We start from the raw sequence: 24852 nt of genomic DNA on the forward strand, positions 1-24852 counted from the left end.
GGGAGGCTGAGGCAGGAGAATCACTTGAACCCGGGAGGCAGAGGTTGCAGTGAGCAGAGATTGCACCACTGCACTCCAGCCTGGGCAACAGCGTGAGACTCCATCTCAAATTAAAAAAAAAAACAAAACTGGAACATTGACTAGAGTTTCTAGATCAAAACAGACTGTCTTTAGGGTTATTTGCAGTCTGGGTATTAAGTACCCACATAAATGGTTTCAGAAACAACCATATATATAATATATATTATATATATATTATATAAAATATATATTATATATAATATATATAATATATAATATATAATATATTATATATAATATATATAATATATATTTTATATAATATATAATATATATTATATATATTATAAAAAATAATATATATATTATTATATATTATATATTATATATTATATATATTATATATAATATATATTATATATTATATATTATATAATATATATATTATATATTATATATTATATAATATATATATTATATATTATATATTATATAATATATATATTATATAATATATATATATTTGATAATATATATATTATCAAAAAAAAAAGAAAAAAAGAAAACACAATGCTCTTTGGATAAAACATATATATATTATATATATAATATATAATATATAATATATATTATATATATAATATATATATGTTTTATCCAAAGAGCATTGTGTTTTCTTTTTTTCTTTTTTTTTTTTTTTGAGACGGAGTCGTACTCTGTCGTCCAGGGTGGTGGAGTGCAGTGGAGTGATCTTGGCTCACTGCAACCTCTGCCTCCTAGGTTCGAGCGATTCTCCTGCCTCAGCCTCCTGAGTAGCTGGGATTGCAGGTACGCACCACCATGCCCGGCTAATTTTTGTATTTTTAGTAGAGACAGGGTTTCACCATGTTGGCCAGGCTAGTCTTGAACTCTTGACCTCGTGATCCGCCTGCCTCGGCCTCCCAAAGTGCTGGGATTACAGGCATGAGCCACCATGCCTGGCTGAGCATTGTTTTCTGTTGTACTTATCCTGAAGAGAGATGGGGAATATTACCTCTTTTCCATGTATTTAGTGTTTTGGTTTTCATCTGAAAATAAACATGAAATTCTTAAGATTTTCATATATATTTATTCATTAATAAATACTTGAGCCAGGCACAGTGGCTTACGCCTGTAATCCCACCGCTTTGGGAGACCGATGCAGGCGGATCACTCAAGGTCAGGCTCTTGAGACCAGCTTGACCAGCTTGGTGAAACCCCATCTCTACTAAAACTACAAAAATTAGCTGGGCATGGTGGCGCACCCCTGTAATCCCAGCTACTTGGGTCACTGAGGCAGGAGAATCATTTGATCCTGGGAGGCAGAGGTTACGGTGAGCCGAGATTGCGCCACTGCACTCCAGCCTGGGTGACAGAGCAAGACTCTGTCTGAAAAATAAATAAATAAATACAGCCGGGCGTGGTGACTCACACCTTTAATCCCAGCAGCTTGGGAGGCCAAGATGGGCGGATCACAAGGACAGGAGATCAAGACTATCCTGGCTAACACGGTGAAACCCCTTCTCTACTAAAAATACAAAAAATTAGCTGGGCGTCGTGGCATGCGCCTGTAATCCCAGCTACTCGGGAGGCTGAGGCAGGAGAATCTCTTGAACCCGGGAGGTGGAGGTTGTAGTGAGCCAAGATTGCGCCACTGTACTCCAGCCTGGGCAACAGAGCAAGACTCCATCTCAAAAATAAAAATAAATAAATAAATAATAAACACTTGAGAGCCTATTATAAATCAGGCACTGTTCTAAACACTAAGAGAAACAAAAGGATGAATCAACTGTGGATTCTGTCCTCAGATGTTTGAAAGACTTCTAGGTAGATATGTATATAAACCAAATATAAAATAAAAAGTGAACCTAACTGTCTTAAAATAAAGACTGTCTCTGAGAAAAATAAAGGAGGGAAAGCTTGCTTCTAGCTGGGAAGGATCCCAAAAGACTTTATTTAAAAAGATGGTTTTGAATTAGCTTTGAAGGATAGTAATGAAATCTATCACTTTTTGATCAGTTATTATGTGCCACATTCATCATGCTATTTTCTAATCCTTACAATAATTCCAAGCAGGGTGTCATTTCCCCTCCTTTAGGGATGAAATATCATCCCTAAAGTGTCAAGAGAGTTCAAATAACTTGTGTAATGTCCAGGGTGAGGAGTTCGAGACCAGCCTGGTCAACATAATGAAACCTCATCTCTACTAAAAATACAAAAAAAATTAGCCAGGCGTGGTGATGTGCACCTGTAATCCCAGCCACTTGGGAGGCTGAGGTAGGAGAATCACATGAACCCAGGAGGCAGAGGCTGCAGTCAGCTGAGATCGCACCATTGCACTCCAGCCCAGGCAACAGTGCGAGACTCCATCTCAAAAAATAAATAAAAAATTACTTATGTAATGTCAGTTAATGGTAGAGTTATGATTTTGCTGTTCAAGTGTTTCTACTGAGATGGTAGAAAAGCATATTACAAGGATGAGGAGTAATGGGAGCAAAGGCACAGAGGTGAAGTTATCGGCCTCTATGGAGAATAATGGCAAACCAGTTCATTGAAAGAAGAGTGTGAGTATAGAGCAAGCTTGTCCAAGCTGTGGCCCGTGGGATGCATGTGGTCCAGGACGGCTTTGAATGAGACCAAACACAAATTTGTAAACTTTCTTAAAACATTATGAGATTTTTTGTGTGTGATTTTTTTTTTAAAGCTCATCAGTTATCGTTAGTGTATTTTATGTGTGGCCCAGGACAATTCTTCCAGCATGGCCCAGAGAAGCCAAAAGATTGAATACCCCTGGTATAGAGGAATAAGCAGCAAACAAAAAATGAAATGGGGAGTCCCTCTGAACCTAATCTGCTTCTGGGACTGCCCAATAAAAAAAAAATTAAAAAGGGCTGGGCACAGTGGCTCACACCTGTAATCCCAGCACTTTGGAAGGCCGAGGCAGGTGGATCACCTGAGGTTAGGAGTTCGAGACCAGCCAGACCAACATGGAAAAACCCCGTCTCTACTAGAAATATAAAATTAGCTGGGCGTGGTGGCGCATGCCTGTAATCCCAGCTACTCAGGAGGCTGAGGCAGGAGAATCACTTCAACCCAGGAGGCAGAGGCTGCAGTGAGTCGAGATTGTGCCATTGCACTCCAGCCTGGGCAACAAGAGTGAAACTCCATCTCAAGAAAAAAAAAAAAAATGAAAAGGTAGGTTTGGTCAGATGATAGATAGTTTTGAATGATAGGCATTCAAATCTATCAAATGATAGACATATCAGTTGTGGGATGGGAAAGAGTGTTTTGAAGTTTTTTTGAGGCATTAACATGATCTGAGGCTTGCTTGAGGGAAAACTAATTTGGCAGAAATGTGGAAGATGGAGTGGAGATATTCTGAAGATGGGAAGACCAGTGAGAAGACAGTTGTAGTCCAGGATAGAGATGTTTGAAAAATATGTTCTAGGATAATGCCAGTGAAATGAGGCAAGACAGGAACAATGATGCAAGGGGCTTTATGTAGGTAGAATCAATTACTTGATATGATGCCTTCATTTTACCTTTAAGTAAACCAAGGCTTAGAGAAAGTGGTCTATTTGATCTAGAAAGAATATGCTGTAGTGTCGCTATCTACTTGGAATCTGTTCAAGACTTCTTGGTTTGTCATCTAGTCTACCATGTAAACCAAGTGGCAACTTATCTTCTAATTTAAGATATTATTGGCCAGGCATGGTGGCTCACGCCTGTAATCCCAGCACTTTGGGTGGCTCAGGTGGGCAGGTCACTTGAGCCCAGGAGTTCGAGACGAGCCTGGGCAACCTGGTGAAACCCCGTCTCTACAAAAAATACAAAAATTAGCTGGGCATGGTGGCATGCACCTGTAAACCCAACTACTAAGGAGGCCAAGGTGGGAGGATCCCTTGAGCCGGGGAGGCAAAGGTTGCAGTGAGCAGATTGCATCAGTGCACTCCAGCCTGAGTGACAGAGTGAGACCCCATCTCAAAAAAAAAAAAAAAAAGATGCCGGGTGCAGTGGCTCACGCCTGTAATCCCAGCACTTTGGGAGGCCATGGCGGGCAGATCACGAGGTCAGGAGTTCAAGACCAGCCTGGTCAATGTGATGAAACCCCATCTCTGCTAAAAAAAATACAAAAAAAATCTGCCGGGCGTGGTGGCACGTGCCTGTAATCCCAGCTACTCAGAAGGGTGAGGCAGGAGAATCCCTGGAACCTGGGTGGCGGAGGTTGCAGTGAGCCGAGATCGCGCCACTGCATTCCAACCTGGGCGACAGAGTGAGACTCTGTCTCAAAAAATATATATATATATTATTATTGCTTAGAATATTATATAATCATGCATTCATTAAGTATTTATTAACTATCTGTCATGTGCCAGGCACTGTGTTAAATACTAAGGATCCAGAGTTTTAACAACATTATTCCATCCCCTCTAGATCTTTAAGTATACTAGATGAAACTGAGACAAGAAAACCCAACCATAATAATTATCACATGAGTAGTGGAATACACTAAGGAAGGGACCCAACTGTTAACTTTGCATGGCTGGAAGTGGGATGGGAGGGGGAGTGTAAAGGAAGCTTCTTAAAAAAAAAAAAAAAAAAAAAAAAGACAAGTCCTGCAGAAGCAATGCTTCCTGGAATACCATAATGGTAGATTGAAAAAAAAAAAAACAAACCTGAACAAAGTAAAATTTATATTTTCTTCAATAAACCATTCTACATCATGTCACCATGCCCTTGTCCACTAGGACAGCTCTTGCTCATCCTTTAAAACATCTCAGGCTGGGCGGGGTGGCTCACGCCTGTAATCCCAGCATTTTGGGAGGCCGACGCATTTGGATCACCTGAGGTCAGGAGTTCGAGACCAGCCTGACCAACATGATGAAACCCCGTCTCTACTAAAAATACAAAAATTAACGGGGTGTGGTGACATATGCCTGTGTTCCCAGCTACTCAGGAGGCTGAGGCAGGAGAATCCCTTGAATCCAGGAGGCGGAGGTTGCAATGAGCTGAGATCGTACTATTGCACTCCAGCCTGGGCAACAGAACGACACTCCGTCTCAAAAGAAAAAAAAGTCAGCCAGGCACATTGGCTTACGCCTGTAATTCCAACACTTTGGGAAGCTGAGGCAGGCAGATCACGAGGTCAGGAGTTCAAGACCAGCCTGGGCAGCATGGTGAAACCCTGTCTCTACTAAGAATATAAAAATTAGCTGGGCATGGTGGCGGGCGCCTGTAATCCCAGCTACTCAGGAGGCTGAGGCAGAGAATCACTTGAACCAAGGAGGCGGAGGTTGCAGTGAGCTGAGATCGCGCTACTGCACTCTAGCCTGGGCAATAGAGCAAGACTCCATCAACAAAAAAAAAATCTCAGATGTTACTCTCTGAAGTCTTCCCTAACCCCAGCCCATTTCCTCCCTAACAGGATTAATTTCCTTCTTTGGGTTCCTACTGTGTTCATACTTCTATTACTGCTTTTTTTTTTTTTTTTTTAATATTGACATGTAGTTCTTTAGGTGACCATCTATGCCTTTTTTTTTTTTTTTTTTTTTTTAATAAGGAGTCTCACTCTGTTGCCTGGCTGGAGTGCAGTGGCGCGATCTCGGCTGCAGGTTGTGTGCCACCACACCCAGCTAATTTTTGTATTTTTAGTAGAGACGGGGTTGCACCATGTTGGCCAGGATGGTCTCCATCTCCTGACCTCATGATCTGCCTGCCTCAGCCTCCCAGAGTGCTGGGATTACAGGCATGAGCCTCCAGGCCTGGCCTAGGTGACCGTCTATGTCTTATTCACCTTTATATCAGTGTGCTAACATAGAGCCTGCCATGTAGTAGGTGCACAGTAAGTGGTCATGACAATAAATAGAGAGGGAGACAATGGTAGATATATGAAAAATCTTGGCCGGGTGTGGTGGCTCACACCTGTAATCCCAGCACTTTGGGAGGCTGAGGTGGGTGGATCACGAGGTTGGGAGTTCAAGAGTAGCCTGGCCAACATGGTGAAACCCTGTGTCTACTAAAGATTAAAAAAAAAAATTAGCCAGGCGCATACCTATAATCCCAGCTACTCAGGAGGCTGAGGCAGGAGAATCTCTTGAACCTGGGAGGCAGAGTTGCCATGAGCTGAGATTGCACCATTGCACTCCAACCTGGGCGACAGGGTGAGACTCCATCTCAAAAAACAAAAAAGAAAAAAATGCCATATGAAAGGATTTGAACTGTGTTCTAAAGATACTCATATAAAGTCATGTTACTTTGTTTTTGTTTTTTTGAGACAGAGTCTCACTCTGTCGTGCAGGCTAGGGTGCACTGGTGCGATCTCGGCTCACTGCAACCTCCACCTCCCAGGTTCAAGCGATTCTCCTGCCTCAGCCTCCTGAGTAGCTGGTATTACAGGCGCACGCCACCACGTTTAGCTAATTTTTTGTATTTTCAGTAGAGACGGGTTTTGCCATGTTGGCCAGGCTGGTCTGGAACTACTGTCCTCGGGTGATTCACCCGCCTGGGGTTCCCTAAGTGCTGGGATTACCGGCCTGAGCCACCACACCCAGCCAAAGTCATGTTTTAGGATTGTCCTGGCAGCTGTAGGAAGGATGTACTGGATGGGGCAAGCCTGAAAACAGAGATGATTTAGGAAATTATGGTTGTCCAGTTGAGTTATGATGAAGATCTGCAGCAATGCTGTGTCAGTTGAGTTGAAGAGAAAGGATCTGATGATTGGAATGTTTAGGAGGTAAAGTTTGTAGGACTTAGTAATTTTACTGGATATGAAGGGTGAGAGAAGTCTAGGATCAACTTGGGTTTCTTTTTTGTTCTAAAAGATATGTTATTTGATAAAGGAGTATTGTTGACATTAATAACACCAGATTGCTTGACAATGACCTTACCTTGATATGTTAAGTGAAGTCAAAGATCTCTCAGAGCACTGCCTCAGAAGTTTTCAGTTGAGTCAGACTAGCCATTGGGAAAATAAAATCTAAAATTGGCACAGCCCTTAACTCAAGAGAAGTCTTCAGCATTCTGAGGTAATAGTCTCAGAGTGGACTTTGTTGGTTGAAGACCTTACCACGTACTGTCATTCATTCATTCATTTATTTATTTTGAGTTTCGCTCTTGTTGCCTAGGCTGGAGTGCAATGGCACGATCTCAGCTCACTGCAACCTCTGCCTCCCAGGTTCAAACGATTCTCCTGCCTCAGCCTCCCAAGTAGCTGGGATTACAGGCATGCACCATCACATCTGGCTAATTTTGTATTTTTAGTAGAGACAGGGTTTCTCCATGTTGGTCAGGCTGGTCTCGAACTCCCAACCTCAGGTGATGCACTTGCCTCGGCCTCCCAAAATTGTCTTTAATTAAAAGCAACTTTCTTCTGGTTTTCACTAGTTTAAGTTGGAGTGGAAGCCTATTATATTAAAATGAAGACCAAAAATAATTGTCATGAGTGGGTGATTCCCAGTTAGGCCTTGAAGAATCAGGCCAGAAAAGTTATGAGGTTAATTTTAGAGAAAATATACTTGTTTGAGTTCTTTTATGTGGAGGTTCTAGCATATGATTCCACAGGGCACAGAAAACCACAGTGGAAATGTTACTGTTGATAAAATGAGACCTGGTTGTAGCTGCTTCAACCAGATTGTCTTCCACAAATGGCTATAAGATCTGTAAGTTTGTGTGTGTCTTATCACTTATTTCTTTCACCTGGTACATATATGGATTGTCTCTGTAGCATTGAGCTGGAAGCCCCTATCTTAGATACTAGGCATGTGACTTGAATTGGGTTACTGGTATATGGGAGTTCAACTATCCCACTTTGGGCCAAGTGGTATGATCTTTATTCAACCCTAGTCAAATATTCAGTCGTCATCTGGTCAAAGTATTATGATCAGTAGGTCACCCTGAAGTAGGAAAACGTTTATCTTCCAGTAGAGTGGGGCCTGGGGTGGTAGTTATCCTGTGACACCTTGAATTGCTTTGAAGGAAAATATAAATGAGAACTGTTTATCACAGAGCACAGTTGCTTGCGGGATATGCTTCCTTGGATCTGTTCTTGCACCTCTTTATCAGACTCATTTCCTTCTCTCTTTCTGCATATTATCACCTCAGTCTTCTTGGAGTTGGTTTTCAGCTAACGAGATTTCAGACCCTGATTTCATGTTCTATCTAGTTCCTCAAAATTCAGACCAAGAATGCCTACAGCAAATATATGTTCTTTGTTAATGAATTCCCTATTATTGTTGCTTTAGTTATTAGTTCTTCAACTAACAACTTATAAATCTTTTTTTTTTTTTTTTTGAGATGGAGTTTCACTCTTGTTGCCCAGGCTGGAGTGCAATGGCGTAATCTTGGCTCACTGCAACCTCCACCTCCCAGGTTCAGGTGATCCTCTTGCCTCAGCCTCCCGAGTGGCTGGGATTACAGGTGCCCGCCATCATGCCGGCTAATTTTTTGTATTTTTAGTAGAAACGGGGTTTCACCATGTTGGCCAGGCTGGTTTTGAACTCCTGGCCTCAAGCAATCCACCTGTCTCGGCCTCCCAAAGTGCTAGGATTACAGGCATGAGCCACCATGCCTGGCTAACGTATAAATCTTATATCTGGAGACAGATATAAGATTTACAGATCATCTGGGAATTTGTTGTGAAGAGTGACATAGTTTAGGAGTTATTGATCATTTCAGTACAAGAATGAATAAGAATGAAGGGGAGGCTTGAAGATTTGGTGAAAATGCCCATTTTCCACTGAATCAGTGGTGGTTGACAAAAACTGCTAACCAATTTTTTCTCTTATGAAAATGGCAAAAGAAATTTATATATATATACATATTTATTTAGTCCTCTAAAAAAAAATAAAATTAGACAGGTCTGGTGGTGTGCACCTGTAGTCTCCAGTACCTCCTGAGTGGCTTGAGCCCTCCAGGTCAAGGCTGTAGTGAGCTACGAACACACCACTGCACTCCGGCCTGGGTGACAGAGTGAAACCTTGTCTTAAAAAAAAAAAAAATTAGCTGGGTGTGGAGGTGCGCATCTGTAGTTCCAGCTACTTGGGAGGCTGATTTAGGAGCATCACTTGAGCCCTGAAGGTCCAGGCTGCAGTGAGCTGTGCTCACACCAGTGCACTCTAGCCTGGGCAACAGAGTGAGACCCTATCTCAAAATAATAATTAATTAATAATAAATATAAAATAAAATGTGACATCCAGAGCTTATTCACATTCTTCACCTCCCTTCTCTTATTCTTTCTCTGGGTAATCTGCATTTTAGTTTTCTGACTTTCAGACAAGATATCCCTTACTTGTGAGGATACAATGTAAGTATATAGTGGCTTGTTAGTATGTAATGTGGTCTTTAGTGTCCAGGCCCTGGTTATGGGGATTATGGTTGTCTTTTTTTTTTTTTTTGGAGGTACTGAGGCTCTGCCAAGCTAACTTCGTTTTAATGCATTTGATAATGAAAAATAATCTCTTCTTCCAATGCATAGGCTTTACTTTATTCCTTGTAGGCCACTTTGCTTTTCACCTCTGTTTCTTGTAAGCTCCTTGAAGTTCAGTGCTAGTAGTAGGAAAAGGGATATTCACCTGGAACTTTAATTTGAGATTCATCTGGGAAAGTTGATTTTTATGTTTGTCTTTATTGTGAGGCATGATGGGTCCAAGGAACCTATTGTTATTTAATTTGTCCACCATTTTTCCAGTTTTTCCCACTATTTAACATTTACTTACTCTGTTAATACACATTAGGGTGGTTTTTCTTAAACATAGAGCCATACTGACCACTTGCCAAGACACAAGCTTAGGGATAACACATTAAGAGTAATATCTACTTTTACTTATAGTTCTAAGAGTGTACAATTCCCAGCATATGTGTATTCACCATGAATAAAATAACGTTAATGCACAAGTTGGTAAATTCATTTTTTTTATTTTTTTTTATTTTTGAGACCGAGTCTCGCTCTGTCACCCAGTCTGGATGGAGTGCAGTGGTGCGATCTCGGCTCACTGCAAGCTCCGCCTCCCGGGTTCACGCCATTCTCCTGCCTCAGCCTCCGGCGTAGCTGGGACTACTGGTGCCCGCCACCACGCCTGGCTAATTTTTTTGTATTTTTAGTAGAGACGGGGTTTCACAGTTTTAGCCAGGATGGTCTCAATCTCCTGACCTCGTGGTCCGCCCGCTTTGGCCTCCCAAAGTGCTGGGATTACAGGTGTGAGCCACTGCGCCCGGCCAATTCATTGCGTTTTTATTCAACAAGTATTTATTGATTGCCTGCTGTGAACTAGGCATGGTCCTAGATGCTGATGAGTAAACAAAACAAAAATCCCCGTCCTCATGGAGCTTTCATCCTAGTGAGTCGAGACCAAGTAAAAGTTCTAAATAAGTAAATTATATTGTATCAGACGATGGTAAAATAAGGCTGGAGAGGGCCGGGCGTGGTGGCTCACGCCTGTAATCCCAGCACTTTGGAAGGCCAAGGCAGGTGGATCATGAGGTCAGGAGATTGAGACCATCCTGGCTAACACGGTGAAACCCCGTCTCTACTAAAAATACAAAAAATTAGCCGGGCATAGTGCCGGGCACTTGTAGTCCCAGCCACTCGGGAGGCTGAGGCAGGAGAATGGTGTGAACCCGGGAGATGGAGCTTGCAGTGAGCCAAGATTGCCCCACTGCACTCCAGCCTGGGCAACAGAGCGAGACTCCGTCTCAAAATATATATATATATAAATAAAAAATAAGGCTGGAGAGGTAGTTTAAGAGTGCCAAGTTTGTGGGGAATTTGGTGCTCTGATTTTAAATAGGGTTATCAAGAATATTCACTAAAAGTTGACACTTCAACAAAGTTCTGAAGGAAGAGAGGGAAGAAGCCATGGAAATATCTAGGGTGAAAAGCATTCCAGGAAGAAGGAAAAGGCAAGTGCAAAAAACCTGAGGCAGGAACAACAAGGAAGCCAGTGTGGCAAGAGTGGAGTGAAAGTGAAGGAGAGAAGTAAGAGAAGGTATCAGAGAGGAAATGGGGGGCCAGATTGTCTATGGACTTGTAGGTCATGGTAAGCAAGGACTTAGACTTTTATTCTGATTGAGATGAAAACCCGTTGGAGAGTTTTAAGCAGAAGAATGGTGTGATCTGATACAAAAAAAAAAAAAAAAAATTAGTTCTGGTAGCTGTGTTGAGAATAGACCAAGAGGGAAGTTAAGGGCAGAAACAGACCACTTAAGAGGTTATTGCAGAAGCCCAGGGAGACATTATGATGGCTTGGACCAGGGAAGTAGCCATTGAAATCTTAAGAAATGGTGAGATATTGGATATACTTTGGCTTTTCTTTGAGACAGGGTCTCACTCTGTTGCCCACGCTAGAGTGTGTGCCACTATGCTTGGCTAATTTTTTTAATGTTTTATTTTTTGTAGAGATGGGGTCTTGCTATGTTGCCCAGGCTGATCCCAAACTCCTAGGCTCAAGCAATCCTCCTGCCTGGGCCTCCCAAAGTGCTGGGATTAGAAGTGTGAGCCACCGCGCCTAGCCAGGGAAAAGAATTCTATCTTTGGATGGCAAGAGTGAAGATAAAAAAAAAAAAAGGATTCTATCAAGTTCTACTACAGATAGATCAAGTTCTACTACAGATAGATCAATTAAGATGAGAACTGAGCCAGGCACGGTGGCTCACGCCTGTAATCCCAGCACTTTGGGAGGCTGAGGCAGGTGGATTACCTGAGGTCAGGAGTTCAAGACCAGCCTGGCTAACATGGTGAAACCCTGTTTCTACTAAAAATACAAAATTAGCTGGGCATGGTTTTGGACGCCTGTAATCCCAGCTACTCGGGAGGCTGAGGCAGGCAGGAGAATCGCTTGAACCCAGGAGGCAGAGGTTGGAGTGAGCCGAGATCACACCATTGCACTCCAGCCTGGGTAACAGGGTAAGACTCCATCTCAAAAAAAAAAAAAAAAAAAAGATGAGAACTGTGAATTGACCGTTTGATTTAGCAACATGGAAGTCAACAGTGACCTTTACAAGAATGATTTTGATGGAATGATGAGAGTGAAAGCCTACTTATAGTGAATTCAAGAAAAAAGTAGGAGAGGAATTAAAGGCAGGGAGTACAGATAATCTTTTGATGAATTTTGTTGTAATGGGAATCTGAGAAATGAGTAGTAGCTGGAGGAGGATGTGGGATCTGGATAAGAGATTTTGTTTCATGTCAGACATTACAGAATGTTTGTGTGTTAATAGGATTGATCCAGTAGAGAGGCAAAAACTATTGATATGGAAGAAAGAGGAGAGATTGGCTGAAATGGTTTATGGTGTTGGAAAAGCAGAGCTGTTGATTGTCCTTTGCCTCAATGGTCTCTAAGCCACAGGGAAGGAAAAATAGGAAAATTAAAGAGATAGTAATTATGAATGCTGCTGCTCTGGTCTCTGTAGAATTAGGTTTGGAGATCTTGATGGCAGCCTCTGGTTTTATTTGTGCCAAAGCACCTCAGCATGGATCTTGTGCAGAGCTTATTTCCTTCTAATACCCAGCAATAACAGCTGGGCCCTGTTTTTCTTTGGCTTCTGAAGATAAAAGGGATAAGAAAGAAGAGGGTTTACCTTTGTATCTGTAGCCTTACTTTTCTACCGTGAACATTTGACCCTGCCTATTAATATGATTGTGGCTGATAGTTAATATTAAGTTTGTTTTATTGGCTGGGTGCGGTGGCTCTCTCCTATAATCCCAGAACTTTGGGAGGTTGAGGCAGGAGAATCATTTGGGTCCAGGAGTTTGAGATCAGCCTGGGCAACATAGAGAGACCCCATCTTTAAAAAAAAACAAAACAAAAACAAAGTACATGTCCCACCTCTTCCACACTGAAAGCCATGGTGTATGGGCAGGGCCAGATGCTACTAAAAATCCCTTCTGTTTTCTCCACAGCATCACTTATCATGTAGGACAAGAGTGGTCAATAAAGAAGTTTAACTATTCATGCTTCTAGTTACAGAGAAATTTGAATTTCCTTACTTTTTAAAATGAAACTTTTAGTGGCTTAGACTTTAGAAGGCTTATCTTAGCAGTCAAATAAGGGTGGAAAATACAGGTAATTTCATACTTTTTATGGTAGTTACTAGGAGAAAGTCTTCTCTGGTAATGAAGTCTGACCCAGAAGCCTATGAGTCATATTTGTTGAATGTGCTAAACATAAGACATAGTAAGATAGGAAATAATGAAATTCCAGCTCAGCCATTGCTAACCCCCAATTGTTCTTAAATTGTGATTGTGTAGCCAGCATAGTCTTACTCTAGGTTCTGTGTCTGTTTTTACAAAAAAAGTAAAAGTCCTAACTATTCACACAGATTTGTTTTTATGATAAGAGATCCAAAGGAGGTTTCTAAATAATTTTCAGAATTGCTCTAACCAGTTACCTTTTCACCCGAAGTAGATCTGGAAAGCATCCAGCAAAACAGCTTTTGCATGTTCATACCTTTCAGAATGAATCATCTTCCTTCCCTTTAGCTAGAGAAGGGCTATGTGTACTGTTTCTGGCAGAATTTCCACAGATGTTTTATTTTTCTTAAGTCTTCCAGTGCTTCACTTGAGTTGAACCTAGGGGGTACCTGATGTTCCCCAAGGAGATCTCTGAATCTCCTGACTCTTGGCTGTTTGTGATAAAAGAGCAGTCAGTTCCGATTCTTCTGGGAGGATTTCAGGTATCCTTTTTTTTTTTTTTTAAATGAAGTTGTTCCCACTATAGGAAATCAGAGATGGCAGGCAATAGACTGTATAATGCTGTACTAAGGATTGTAGAAAGGTGAAGGTTTGTTCTTGCTTGTTGAGCATAATCCTCTTTACCTGTGAAATGGAAAGTACTATCATCAGAATGTTGAGGTGAAATCTGGGACATCTTCTGTTCTCCTTAAATTCAAAGCTTGTCCCAACTAGCCTGAACTTTTTATTTTTATATTTCACAGTTTCCAGACATCAGTCAAGAATCTGATTCTCCATTTGTTTTCATCTGCAAAAATCCTCAGGAAATGGTTGTGAAGTTTCCTATTAAAGGAAATCCAAAAATCTGTAAGTCATGATTTTTTTTTCTTTAAGACTAGTCAAGTGCAGTAGTAAGGAATGGGGAAAAAAGTAGAACAAGGAGTTCAATCTATAACTGACTGTGAACAATCAGTTGAGGTAACCCACTACCTTTGGATCAGCCTGTAAGTCATAATCTTTGATGGTCTAATTTTCTTTTCTTTTCTTTTTTTTTGTCTTGCATCTCATTTGTCTAGATTTTTATAAAATCTTCCCTTTTGGCCGGGCACGGTGGCTCATGCCTATAATCCCAGCACTTTGGGAGGCCGAGGCAGGCGGATCACAAGGTCAAGAGATCGAGACCATCCTGGCCAACATGGTGAAACCCCCCCGTCTCTACTAAGATTACAAAAAAAAAAAAAAAAAATTAGCTGGGTGTGGTGGCGTGCGCCTGTAGCACCTGTAGTGCCTGTAGCGCCTGTAGTCTCAGCTGCTTGGAAGGCTGAGGCAGGAGAATCGCTTGAACCTGGGAGGCGGAGGTTACAGTGAGCTGAGATTGTGCCATTACACTCCAGCCTGGTAACAGAGCGACACTCAGTCTCAAAAAAAAAAAAAAAAAATTTATTGTGTTCTGTGGGTCCCTAGTGTTGGAGGCTTAATATAATTATACTTATCAATAACTTTATGTTAGGTTAACTACAGTAAAGCCTTTCCAAAGTATACCTTGATCCACAATTATCGGCATAGTAAGTCGCTCTAAACTTCAATTTCAGATCCTATTACATTAAAATGCTATTTGTCAGCCAAAAGAGTGTTTTGCCCCACTGTACTGCTCATTAAAGGAAGTAGTAAGGCAGTGCAGTGGCAACATTGTCATTTATCCATTTATTCATTGTTCAGTATTCAACTCAAGAATAAGGGCTGGGCGTGGTGGCTCATGCCTATAATCCCAGCACTTTGGGAGGCTGAGACGGGTGGATCATCTGAGGTCAGGAGTTCTAGACCAGCCTGGCCAACATGGTAAAACCCCGTCTCTACTAAAAATACAAAAAATTAGCAGGGCATGGTGGTGGGCACCTGTAATCCCAGCTACTCAGGAGGCTGAGGCAGAAGTATCGCTTGAACTCGGGAGGCAGAGGTTGCAGTGAGCCGAGATCACGCCACTGCACTCCAGCCTAGGCAACAAGAGCGAAACTCCATCTCAAAAAAAAGACTTAACATTTTAAGTATTTATTATTGAACATCTATTTTAGAGACACCACTTCCCACATTTCTCTTCATTATTGGTTCCCAGAGTACAGCCTTGGCTCTCTTGCTTTTCATTCCTTTTTAACATTTTTTTTTTTTTTGAGACAGAGTCTCGCTCTGTCTCCGAGGCTGGAGTGCAGTGGCCCAATCTCGGCTCACTACAACCTCCACCTCCTGGGTTCAAGCGATTCTCCTGCCTCAGCCTCCCGAGTAGCTGGGACTACAGGCGTCCGCCACCACTCCCGGCTAATTTTTGTATTTTAGTAGAGATGGGGTTTCACCACATTGGCCAGGCTGGTCTCGAACTCCTGACCTTGTGATCCGCCTGCCTCGGCCTCCCAAATGCTGGGATTACAGGCGTGAGCCACTGCACCTGGCCTCATTTTAAAAAATTTTATTAGTTAATTGATTGAGACAGGGTCTAGCTGGGACCCATCTTTTCTTCCTCTGTCCTAGAGCAGCCTCTTGTATTTCAAAGCAGTCTCAAAATGCATATAGTGGGCCGGGCGTGGTGGCTCACGCCTGTAATCCCAACACTTTGGGAGGCCGAGGCAGGTGGATCACAAGGTCAGGAGATCGAGACCATCCTGGCTAACACAGTGAAACCCCATCTCTACTAAAAATACAAAAAATTAGCCAGGCATGGTAGCGGGCACCTGTAGTCCCAGCTACTCGGGAGGCTGAGGCAGGAGAATGGCGTGAACCTGGGAGGCGGAGCTTACAGTGAGTCAAGATTGCACCACTGCACTCCAGCCTGGGCAACAGAGCGAGACTCCGTCTCAAAACAAAACAAAACAAAAACAAAAACAAACAAAAAAAACACACATATAGTAGTGGTGTCCTCCCTGCCTAACATCCTTGGAAAAGCAACATCAGCAACTCTCCCATTTGCTCATGTCAGTTACCATTTTGTGCCTCTTTGTCATTGCTTTCCCATTGTGTGAATTGCATGATTCTAGGGCATGCATTGTCCTCACTGGTGCGAAACTCTCCCTCATCCAATGCCTTGGGGACCAACTAGCCATTTTATAAATCTATGCCCTAGAGAAGTACTTCTCAAACTATAATGTAACTAAAAATCACCTAGCAAGCTGTTAAAACACAGGTTCCTCAATCCTGCTCTCAGGTGATACTGATGCTGTTGGCCAGCTGGCTGTACTTTAAGTAACACTGCTTTCAATCACAAAATGAAATGCTTGGAGTAGGAATTTATATTAATGTATATTTACTGCAAAATTCAGGCAACATCTTGATTGATAAGATCCTAAGATTCCTACACATTCAAAGATCTGAACCAAGTTGCCCTTAACTGACACAAATTATTTACTTCAGACGGTACTCCAGTTGGTGGCCCAGTAGCCCTGGAAATCCTTTCTTTTCTCCACTATTAAGGATTTATTTATTTTTGAGATAGGGCCTTGGCCTGTCACCCAGCCTGGAATGCAGTTGTGCAATTATGGCTCATTGCAGCCTCCACCTCCTGGGATAAAGTAATCCTCCCACCTCAGCCCCCAAAGTAGCTGGGACTACAGGTATGTGCCACCACACCCAGATAATTTTTAAATTTTTGGTAGAGATGAGGTCTCACTATGTTGCCCAGTCTGGTCTCAAGTGATCCTCCTGCCTTGGCCTCCTAAAGTGTTAGGATTACAGGTGTGAGCCACCACACCTGGCCCTGTTTAGGATTTAGATCTCCTTTTACCCTCCCTCTGTTTTGGTTCTAGCAGTCTACCCCTTCCTCCTCCATTTCATTCTCACCTTCCTCTAGGTACTGGTGGCAACACTGGTGGTAGGAGGAAACGGTGGTAAATCCTCTCTCTCAAACCCACTGTTAATTGATCTTTAGTCCTACTTCCCTTTTCGTAGCTTCTTCCCCTGGCTTGGTTTTCATCTGCTGCCTAAAGTCCTGTGAGAAAATGTTCTGTGTAGAGTTTAGCTATTTCTCTGAAATGTTTTACTTTAGTACTTTCTCTACACCTTCAGGACCTTCATTTTTCTCCATAAGGTTTCATGATGGTGAGGGGAGTGACATTCTTAGGAGAAACCTTTAATAACTTCCTATCTTTTTCGTATTGTTTCTGTTAGTTAATGGTAGACTAGACAAGGTTAAAAATTGCACAGAAACAATAGGTAGTGAAAATTTTATTTTGAGATGGGGTCTCACTCTGTTATCCAGGTTGGAGTGCAGTGGCACAATCTCAATTCACTGCAACTTCCATCTCCCAGGCTCAAGTGATCCTCCCACCTCAGCCTCCTAAGTAGCTGGGACCACAGGCACGCGCCTCCATGCTTGGCTAATTTTTTGTATTTTTGCTAGAAACGGGGTCTTGCCATGTTGCCCAGGCTGGTCTTGAACTCCTGAGCTCAGGTGATCCATCCACCTTGGCCTCTCTAAAAACCTTCTACTCTGCCAGAACTCTCTTGCCTTAAGTCCTAGGGGATGCCTCCAGTAGTTTAAGCTGGAAAAGTCTTTAATCCCAGTTACATTGGGGAAAATACATACCTGCCTCTTAATTTGGAATGGTTATCACACTTTCCCCTAGATATATTATTACATGAAGTGATTAAGTTTAATAGCAATAATATTAATACTTGGTCAGGCACAGTGGCTCATGTCTATAATGCCAGCACTTTAGGAATCTGAGGCAGGAGGATCACTTGAAGCCAGGAGTTTGAGACCAGCCTGAGTAACATAGCGAGACCCTGTCTCTACAAAAAAATAAAAAAATTATTCCAGTGTGGTGGCGTGTGCCTATAGTGCCAGCTACTTGGGAGGCTGAGGCAGAAATATTGCTTGAGCCCAGGAGTTCAAGGCTGCAATGGGCTATGATTGCAATACTGCACTCCAGCCTGGGTGACACAGCGAGACCCTGTCTCTAAAAAAAAAAATTAATTAATAGTCTGCTTTACTTATAACACTGTGGCTTAAATGTTTTTTTTTTTTTTTTTTTTTTTTTTTTTGTGGGATGGCTTAGGAACCTAGCCACCCTTTACAGATTAGTTCTATGATAAATATATTCGAAATTCCAAACTTTTATTTTTGAGACAGGGGTCTCACTGTGTTGCCTAGACTGGCCTTGAACTCTGGGCTCAAGAGATCTTCCTGCCTGAGCCTCCCAAGTAGCTGGAACTACTATGTAGATATACACTACTATGATGCCTGGCTTCAGGTTCCAAACTTCAGACTTGCAAATAAACTTTCAGAATATGACCCATTTATGTGTTGTATCATATATATATATATATGGATGTATAAATGCCTTAAATTAAAGGTGTATACTTTGATTTGTTTGTTTTTGGAAGTGTAAATTTGAGTTTGCTTGACCTTAAGGTAATTGTGTCTCCTGAAATTGAGATAATTCAGAAAAGAGCAATATACAATAGGGTATCACCTGGCTCTGTGTCTGCTTTATATAGGTTGAATACTCAGATAAAGGAAATTTTTTAAATTTAGCAACATGCTCTATAAACTCATGCACCTTATATCTTTTGCAAACCATGTGAAAATTCCTATGAGAGTTATATCAATTGATGACAAATATTTTTTCCCTTTTAACTTCTGCCCATCTGCTGCACATGCATTTGATTTTCTTTTAGGCACTATGATTGAGGATGTGGTTTAACACTGAAACGATTAGGTACTAAATGTAAAAATATTGGGGAAATACAGAAACTAAGTGTTACACCCTACCATGAAGAGGATGTATTGTATGTCACTATGGTTCACTATCCAGATCCTGATCTTAGAAGCCCAGGGTGGGCTGGGCGCAGTGGCTCACGCCTGTAATCCCAGCACTTTGGGAGGCCGAGGCAGATCACAAGGTCAGGAGATGGAGACCATCCTGGCTAACACGGTGAAACCCCGTCTCTACTAAAAATACAAAACATTAGCCAGACGTGGTGGCAGGTGCCTGTAGTCCCAGCTACTCGGGAGGCTGAGGCAGGAGAATGGCGTGAACCCGGGAGGCGGAGCTTGCAGTGAGTCGAGATGGCGCCACTGCACTCCAGCCTGGGCGAGAGTGTGAGACTCTGTCTCAAAAAAAAAAAAAAAAAAAAAAAAGAAAGGGAAAAAAAAGAAAAAAGAAGCCCAGGGTGAACTAGAACTCAGAGCTTAGAGTTCCTGCAATCTAAGGACAGTCATGATGACTGCTGCTTTCCACAAGAAGCCCCAGTCCCTTACCATCATTGCCCACAGCTGGCCCAAGAGTTGCCTCTATTGGCAATCATTCTGTTAGACGTTAAGGATACAAAATGTCCATGATTGTAAGGAGTTCACAGATTGTTGGCAAATGTCTGATTTTTTTTAGGCAGCCTGGGGATGAAAGAACGTCTGAATTCCTGGGAATATCCTGGAAATCCTTGTTCCTCTTGTATCTTGTTTCTCCTATTAGCTTTCCATTTTAGACATCATCATTGAAGCCAGAGATTAGTCTGCCTACAATTGAGTGTTTTATTCTGATGGGTTCATCTTACCTGAGCTGGTCTCACTTGAGGGCTTTCATAATCATACTGGAGTTTCCTGAAACGTAAAATAGGAATGTTCTCATTCAGTAAAGCTTTAAGAATGTGAAGAAAATGATATGTCTTTTTTTCTTATGAAGAATCTGAAATAAATAATAATTAAAAGACTTGCCTGGGGTTATATGGTAAATGAAAGGTGAAATTGAAACCATAACTAAGAAACCTAACTCCCAAGCCTCAGCGTAAATAATATAACCACCCTTACTTCTTCAGGAGACTTTGAATTTATGAAGCCCCCCACTTTTTTTTTGAGATGGGGTCTTGCTCTGTTGCCCAGGCTGGCATGCACTGGTGAGATCTCAGCTCACTGCAACGTCTGCCTCCTGGGTTCAAGCAATTCTCCTGCCTCAGCCTCCCGAGTAGCTGGGATTACAGGCGAGCACCATCACACCCAACTAATTTTTGTATTTTTAGTAGAGACGGGGTTTCGCCATGTTGGTCAGGCTGGTCTTGAACTCCTGACCTCAAGTGATTTGCTTGCTTTGGCCTCCCAAAGTGCTGGGATTACAGGCATGAGCCACACCTGGCCTGAAACACTTTAATATATATTATTTCAGTTATAGGCTGAGCATCCCAAATCTGATCTTTTTTTTTTTTTTTGGGAGTGGGTCTCACTCTGTCACCCAGGCTGAAGTGTAGTGGTGTGAACTCGGCTCACTGCAACCTCTGCCTCCCTGGCTCAAGCAATTGTCCCACCTCAGCCTCCCAAGTAGCTGGGACTATAGGCCTGCACCACCATACCCGGCTAATTTTTTATTGCTTTTATTTTTATTAATTTTTTTTTTTTGAGTTTTACTCTTGTTGCCCAGGCTGGAGTGCAATGGTGCGATCTTGGCTCACTGGAACCTCCGACTCCTGGGTTCAACTGATTCTCCTGCCTCAGCCTCTTGAGTAGCTGGGATTACAGACACCCTCCACCACGCCCAACTAATTTTTGTATTTTTAGTAGAGACGGGGTTTCACCATTTTGACCAGGCTGGTCTTGAACTTCTGACCTTAGGTGATCTGCCTGTCTCGGCCTCCCAAAGTGCAGGGATTACAGGAGTGAGCCACTGTGCCCGGCCCCAAAAAAAAAAAAAAATTTTTTTTTTAGACAGGTCTCACTCTGTTGCCCATGCTGGAGTGCAATGGCATGAGATCTTGGCTCACTGCAACCTCCACCTCCTGGGCTCATGCCATCCTCCTGTCTCAGCCTCCCGAGTAGCTGGGACTCCAGGCTTGCACCACCATACCCGGCAAATTTTTCTGGGGGTTGAGGGGGGTTTCGTTTTTTTGTTAGAGACAGTATTTCACCATGTTGGCCAGACTGGTCTGGAACTTCTGGGCTCAAGCGATCTGCCTGCCTTGGGCTCCCAAAGTACTGGGATTGCAGGCATGAGCCACCACGCCCTGCCACAAATCTGAAAATCTGAAATGCAAAATCTAAACCTTTTTGAGCTTCAACATGATGCTCAAAGGATATGCTCATTGGAGCATTTGGGATTTTGGATTTCTGGATTTGGGATACTTAACCAGTAAATATATATAATGCAAATATTCCAAAATCCAAAAAAATCTGAAATTTAAAACACTTCTGGTCCCAAGCATTTTAGATAAGGAATACTGAACCTGTCGTTATTTGATTAAAGGACTCAGTGTACGTGTAATACACGTAGCTCAGTGACTGGTCTATAGAAAGCACTTCATGTTAGCTATAATCTTCTTAATAACTCTGTGTGTTAGTAAGGGCTTTTTCCTCCTTTCATTTTACAGGTTTATGGAAGTTGTTTTACTCAAATCTTTCTGGCGCAAGGTTTCCTGTTCTTTTCACTGTATCAGATTGCCTCAGGAACAAATTATTCCAATTTACATTTCATTTCTAGGGCACAATATCATAGAGTTGGAAGGAACCTTCAGTATTGTATAGTCCAGTTTCCTCTTAGAGTTGATAAAAATTGAGGACAAGAGTGACTAGGTAACATACTCAAGGTTATACAGCTAGGAAGTCTTAGGATTAAAACTGAGTTTTTCAGCCAGGTGTGGTGGCTCACGCCTGTAATCCCAGCACTTTGGGAGGCTGAGGTGGGGTGGGGGATTGCTTGAGGTCAGGAGTTCAAGACCAACTTGGCCAACATGGTGAAACCCTATCTCTACCAAAAAATAAAAAAATTAGCTGGGCATGATGGCACACACCTGTAGTCCCAGCTACATGGGAGGCTAAGGCAGAATTGCTTGAACCTGGGTGGTGGGGGTTGCAGTGAGCCGAGATTATGCCATTGCACTCCAGCCTGGGCGACAGAGACTCTGTCTTAATAAATAAAGTCTTTCAACTTATGCAATACAGACAATTGGATGTCTGGAGTCCTAGATGGAATTCTAAATTCTGTCCTAGCTTGTCCTAAAAAGCTGAATGGGACTCACCTTTGGGTACCACCACCTTTACAATCTGTACTCTTACATTTATCTGATATCTGCTATTTGTGGTTACTTAGTACTGTCTATAATATAAAGGTTTTGAAATTTGTAATGTCTACCTTTGTTTAATTCATTTGGTGAGAGTATTTATTGAGCGTCTACCATTTGGCAGTCACTATGGTAGTGTTAGGGATACAAAGGCTGACTTGCCTTGTAACAGGGCTCTTTGCCAGATGGCTGGCACATGTTCAGGTTTTCAGCCAGGCAGCATAAGGGATAAAAGAACTCCTAAATCCCTGGGAATGCCCTATGCTCTAAAGCCCTAATTAAAATCAACAGCATTGTGATTATTGTTAAATGATATTCAGGGTATCACTTAGTGATGGTTTCTGAGGAAGCCTAGAAAAGGACATAATGTTCTTCTAGAAGCAGGTGTAGCCTAAAAGAAAAGAGAGAGAGAGATAAACAAAGAGAGATATACAGACAGACTAATGTTGGGCAAGAGGAGATTTAAGTAAACAGAGAAACTTGTTAGGCTGAGGCTAATTTTTCTCACAATCTTACTGTGCCATGGTCAGTACATGTATTCTTAACTTAATTGGACAAGTGAAAATACTGAAATCCAGAGAAATTGAATGACTCGCCTAGGTCATACAGCTAGTTAATACCAGAGAAGGGTGGACTAGAACCTGGGTCTTCTGATTTTTAGTCCAGTGCTCTTTCTGTTATGCCCAGTTGCTGCAACAAATGAAAATGACAACATATTGAGAGGCAGTGATTATGGGCATGGGCCTGTGGTATACTCAGCTGCCTTTGAAGGGGAAGACTCCTTGTTTTTTTTTTTGTTTTCTTTTTTTTTTTTAGTGCTGAGACTGAACTGAATTATGTTTCTATTTTCAGCATAAGCATCACTATTGACTTAGGTGAGACTTTTTGTGGGAGAAAGCAAACTGCCAAACTGTTCTCAGGCCAGACAGACAGGAATTCTCTTAAGATTCTCCTAATGAGATGGATGGTTCCTAAGGCTGCTACCACTGAGCCAAACTCTATCCTGGTAGATCTGAGAAGAGGTCAGAGACCACATCAGTAATATACCTTTCATTAGGGTCACCTGGGATGGGAAGGTTGCTTGTTTTCTAAGTTTAACACTTAGAGAGTCATATAGCCTATGACCTTTAACCTTCTTAGCTGGTGATAGGGGCCCTTTGTCAGTAAAGCATTCATGTGGATTCTATTCCACTGTTGCAGGTCACTCCCCCTATTAAGTCTGAGGCAGCAAAGGGGTGTTGAACTGCTTTTCTCACTGTGAAGGTTCATGCATTATGCTCAGCCAGTTAACAGGTCACAGGAATGGATTTCCCACTGTGAAATGCCTGCCTTTATTGCATGTGTATATTCTTAAAAATTTGCCGTAGCATCAAACCCCTTAAAAATGTGATTATTTCTTTTCTAGTAGCTACAAAATTAGAAATAATTAACTTCTTAGATTCTTAGGACAAATACTCATTGTATGCATTTGTGTATCCTTGTACAGTGTTCCCATTGCTTCCTTATTCTTACAGAATGAAACTCTGAAGTTTGAAAGTGTCTGAGTCCTGAAGTAAGATAATTGAATGTGACAGGAACACAGTAACCAGAAGACCTGGGAGGCTGCAAAAGATTTGCATTGCAAATACAAAAATAAATAATGAGACTTATTTTTCTCCCTTACAGGGAAATTGGATTCCAAGATCCATCAAGGAGCAAAGAAGGGGTTAATGAAGCAGAATAAAGCTGTCTGACCCAGGAGAAAAGGAACTATACAGCATAGTGGAGTTTTGTGTACTAAAATTGCTATCTACTGGTCCTTTGGAATTGAAGTAGTAGAAACCTAAAGGCTTGGCGTCAGGCTTGAATATCTCAGAACTTAAACTCTTACCAAAATCTGTATATTTTTCTTAAGGAGTGGGATTCCTACTTTATGTAATGGGTCAAAATCTTTGAACACATTATTTATAAAAACCTGTTTAAAAATTCTAAGTCTTTTGACATTTTTCTTAGAATAGTATCAAAAGAGATTGGACCAAGTTGGAAATTCTTTTCCTTTCTGAGACTTGTATTTGTAGTTAGAAAGTTTTTAACCTAGGTTAATGATTTTTTTTGAGGGTTCCTCTCAGATTTTAAAGTTTCTTATCAAAGGGATAATCTGATAGAGTAATAGGATGTTTGAGGAATCCTGTGCTTAATACAAACCTGTGATGGGACAAAAAGGTTTGTAACAAGTTTTCTGCTCCAATCCAATGTCTCTTAAACAGTCTGAATGAAATGTGAAAAGCCGAGTAACCCTCACTGGCAAATTTTTTTTTTGGAAGGAATAACCTGAAGAAGTGCTTCCACTTCTTGGGTTTGAGAAGCCAGGATATGGATGGTTCAGACTGGGAGGAGATGGAGCCACCTGCTAAAGCACCATGAAGGTGCCCTATTTATTTTGTTGGTATTGCAAAAGCATCACTTGGATGGGGCAATTAGAAACAAACTAAAAAATAAAATCGCCTTAGTAAATGCATCCAAATACCCACCAAATGCTGAACTCAAACCTTTTAAACCATTCACATCCCAGAAAGCTATGCGCTTTGGAAAAAGAAGAGGTTGGTTTGAAATGAGATTTTTGTCAGTCTGGCCGTCCT

The 24852-nt window shown here is 41.8% G+C and overlaps 1 protein-coding gene across 2 annotated transcripts in view; it reads left to right on the forward strand.

The window, feature by feature from the left end:
• The window catches only part of TRIP4 (thyroid hormone receptor interactor 4), a 68164-nt gene extending 43959 nt beyond the window's left edge, over nucleotides 1-24205 (forward strand). For both annotated transcript variants that reach the window (XM_055098285.1, XM_003827953.5), the window contains exons 12-13: nucleotides 13969-14071; nucleotides 23900-24205. In XM_055098285.1, the coding sequence (XP_054954260.1) occupies nucleotides 13969-14071; nucleotides 23900-23967 (171 nt within the window). In that variant the 3' untranslated portion in view covers nucleotides 23968-24205. The remainder of the gene's footprint in view (nucleotides 1-13968; nucleotides 14072-23899) is intronic.
• The last annotated feature ends 647 nt before the right edge of the window (nucleotides 24206-24852 follow it).

The sequence above is a fragment of the Pan paniscus genome, chromosome 16 (genome assembly GCF_029289425.2).
Source record: "Pan paniscus chromosome 16, NHGRI_mPanPan1-v2.0_pri, whole genome shotgun sequence".
Lineage (NCBI taxonomy): Eukaryota > Metazoa > Chordata > Mammalia > Primates > Hominidae > Pan > Pan paniscus.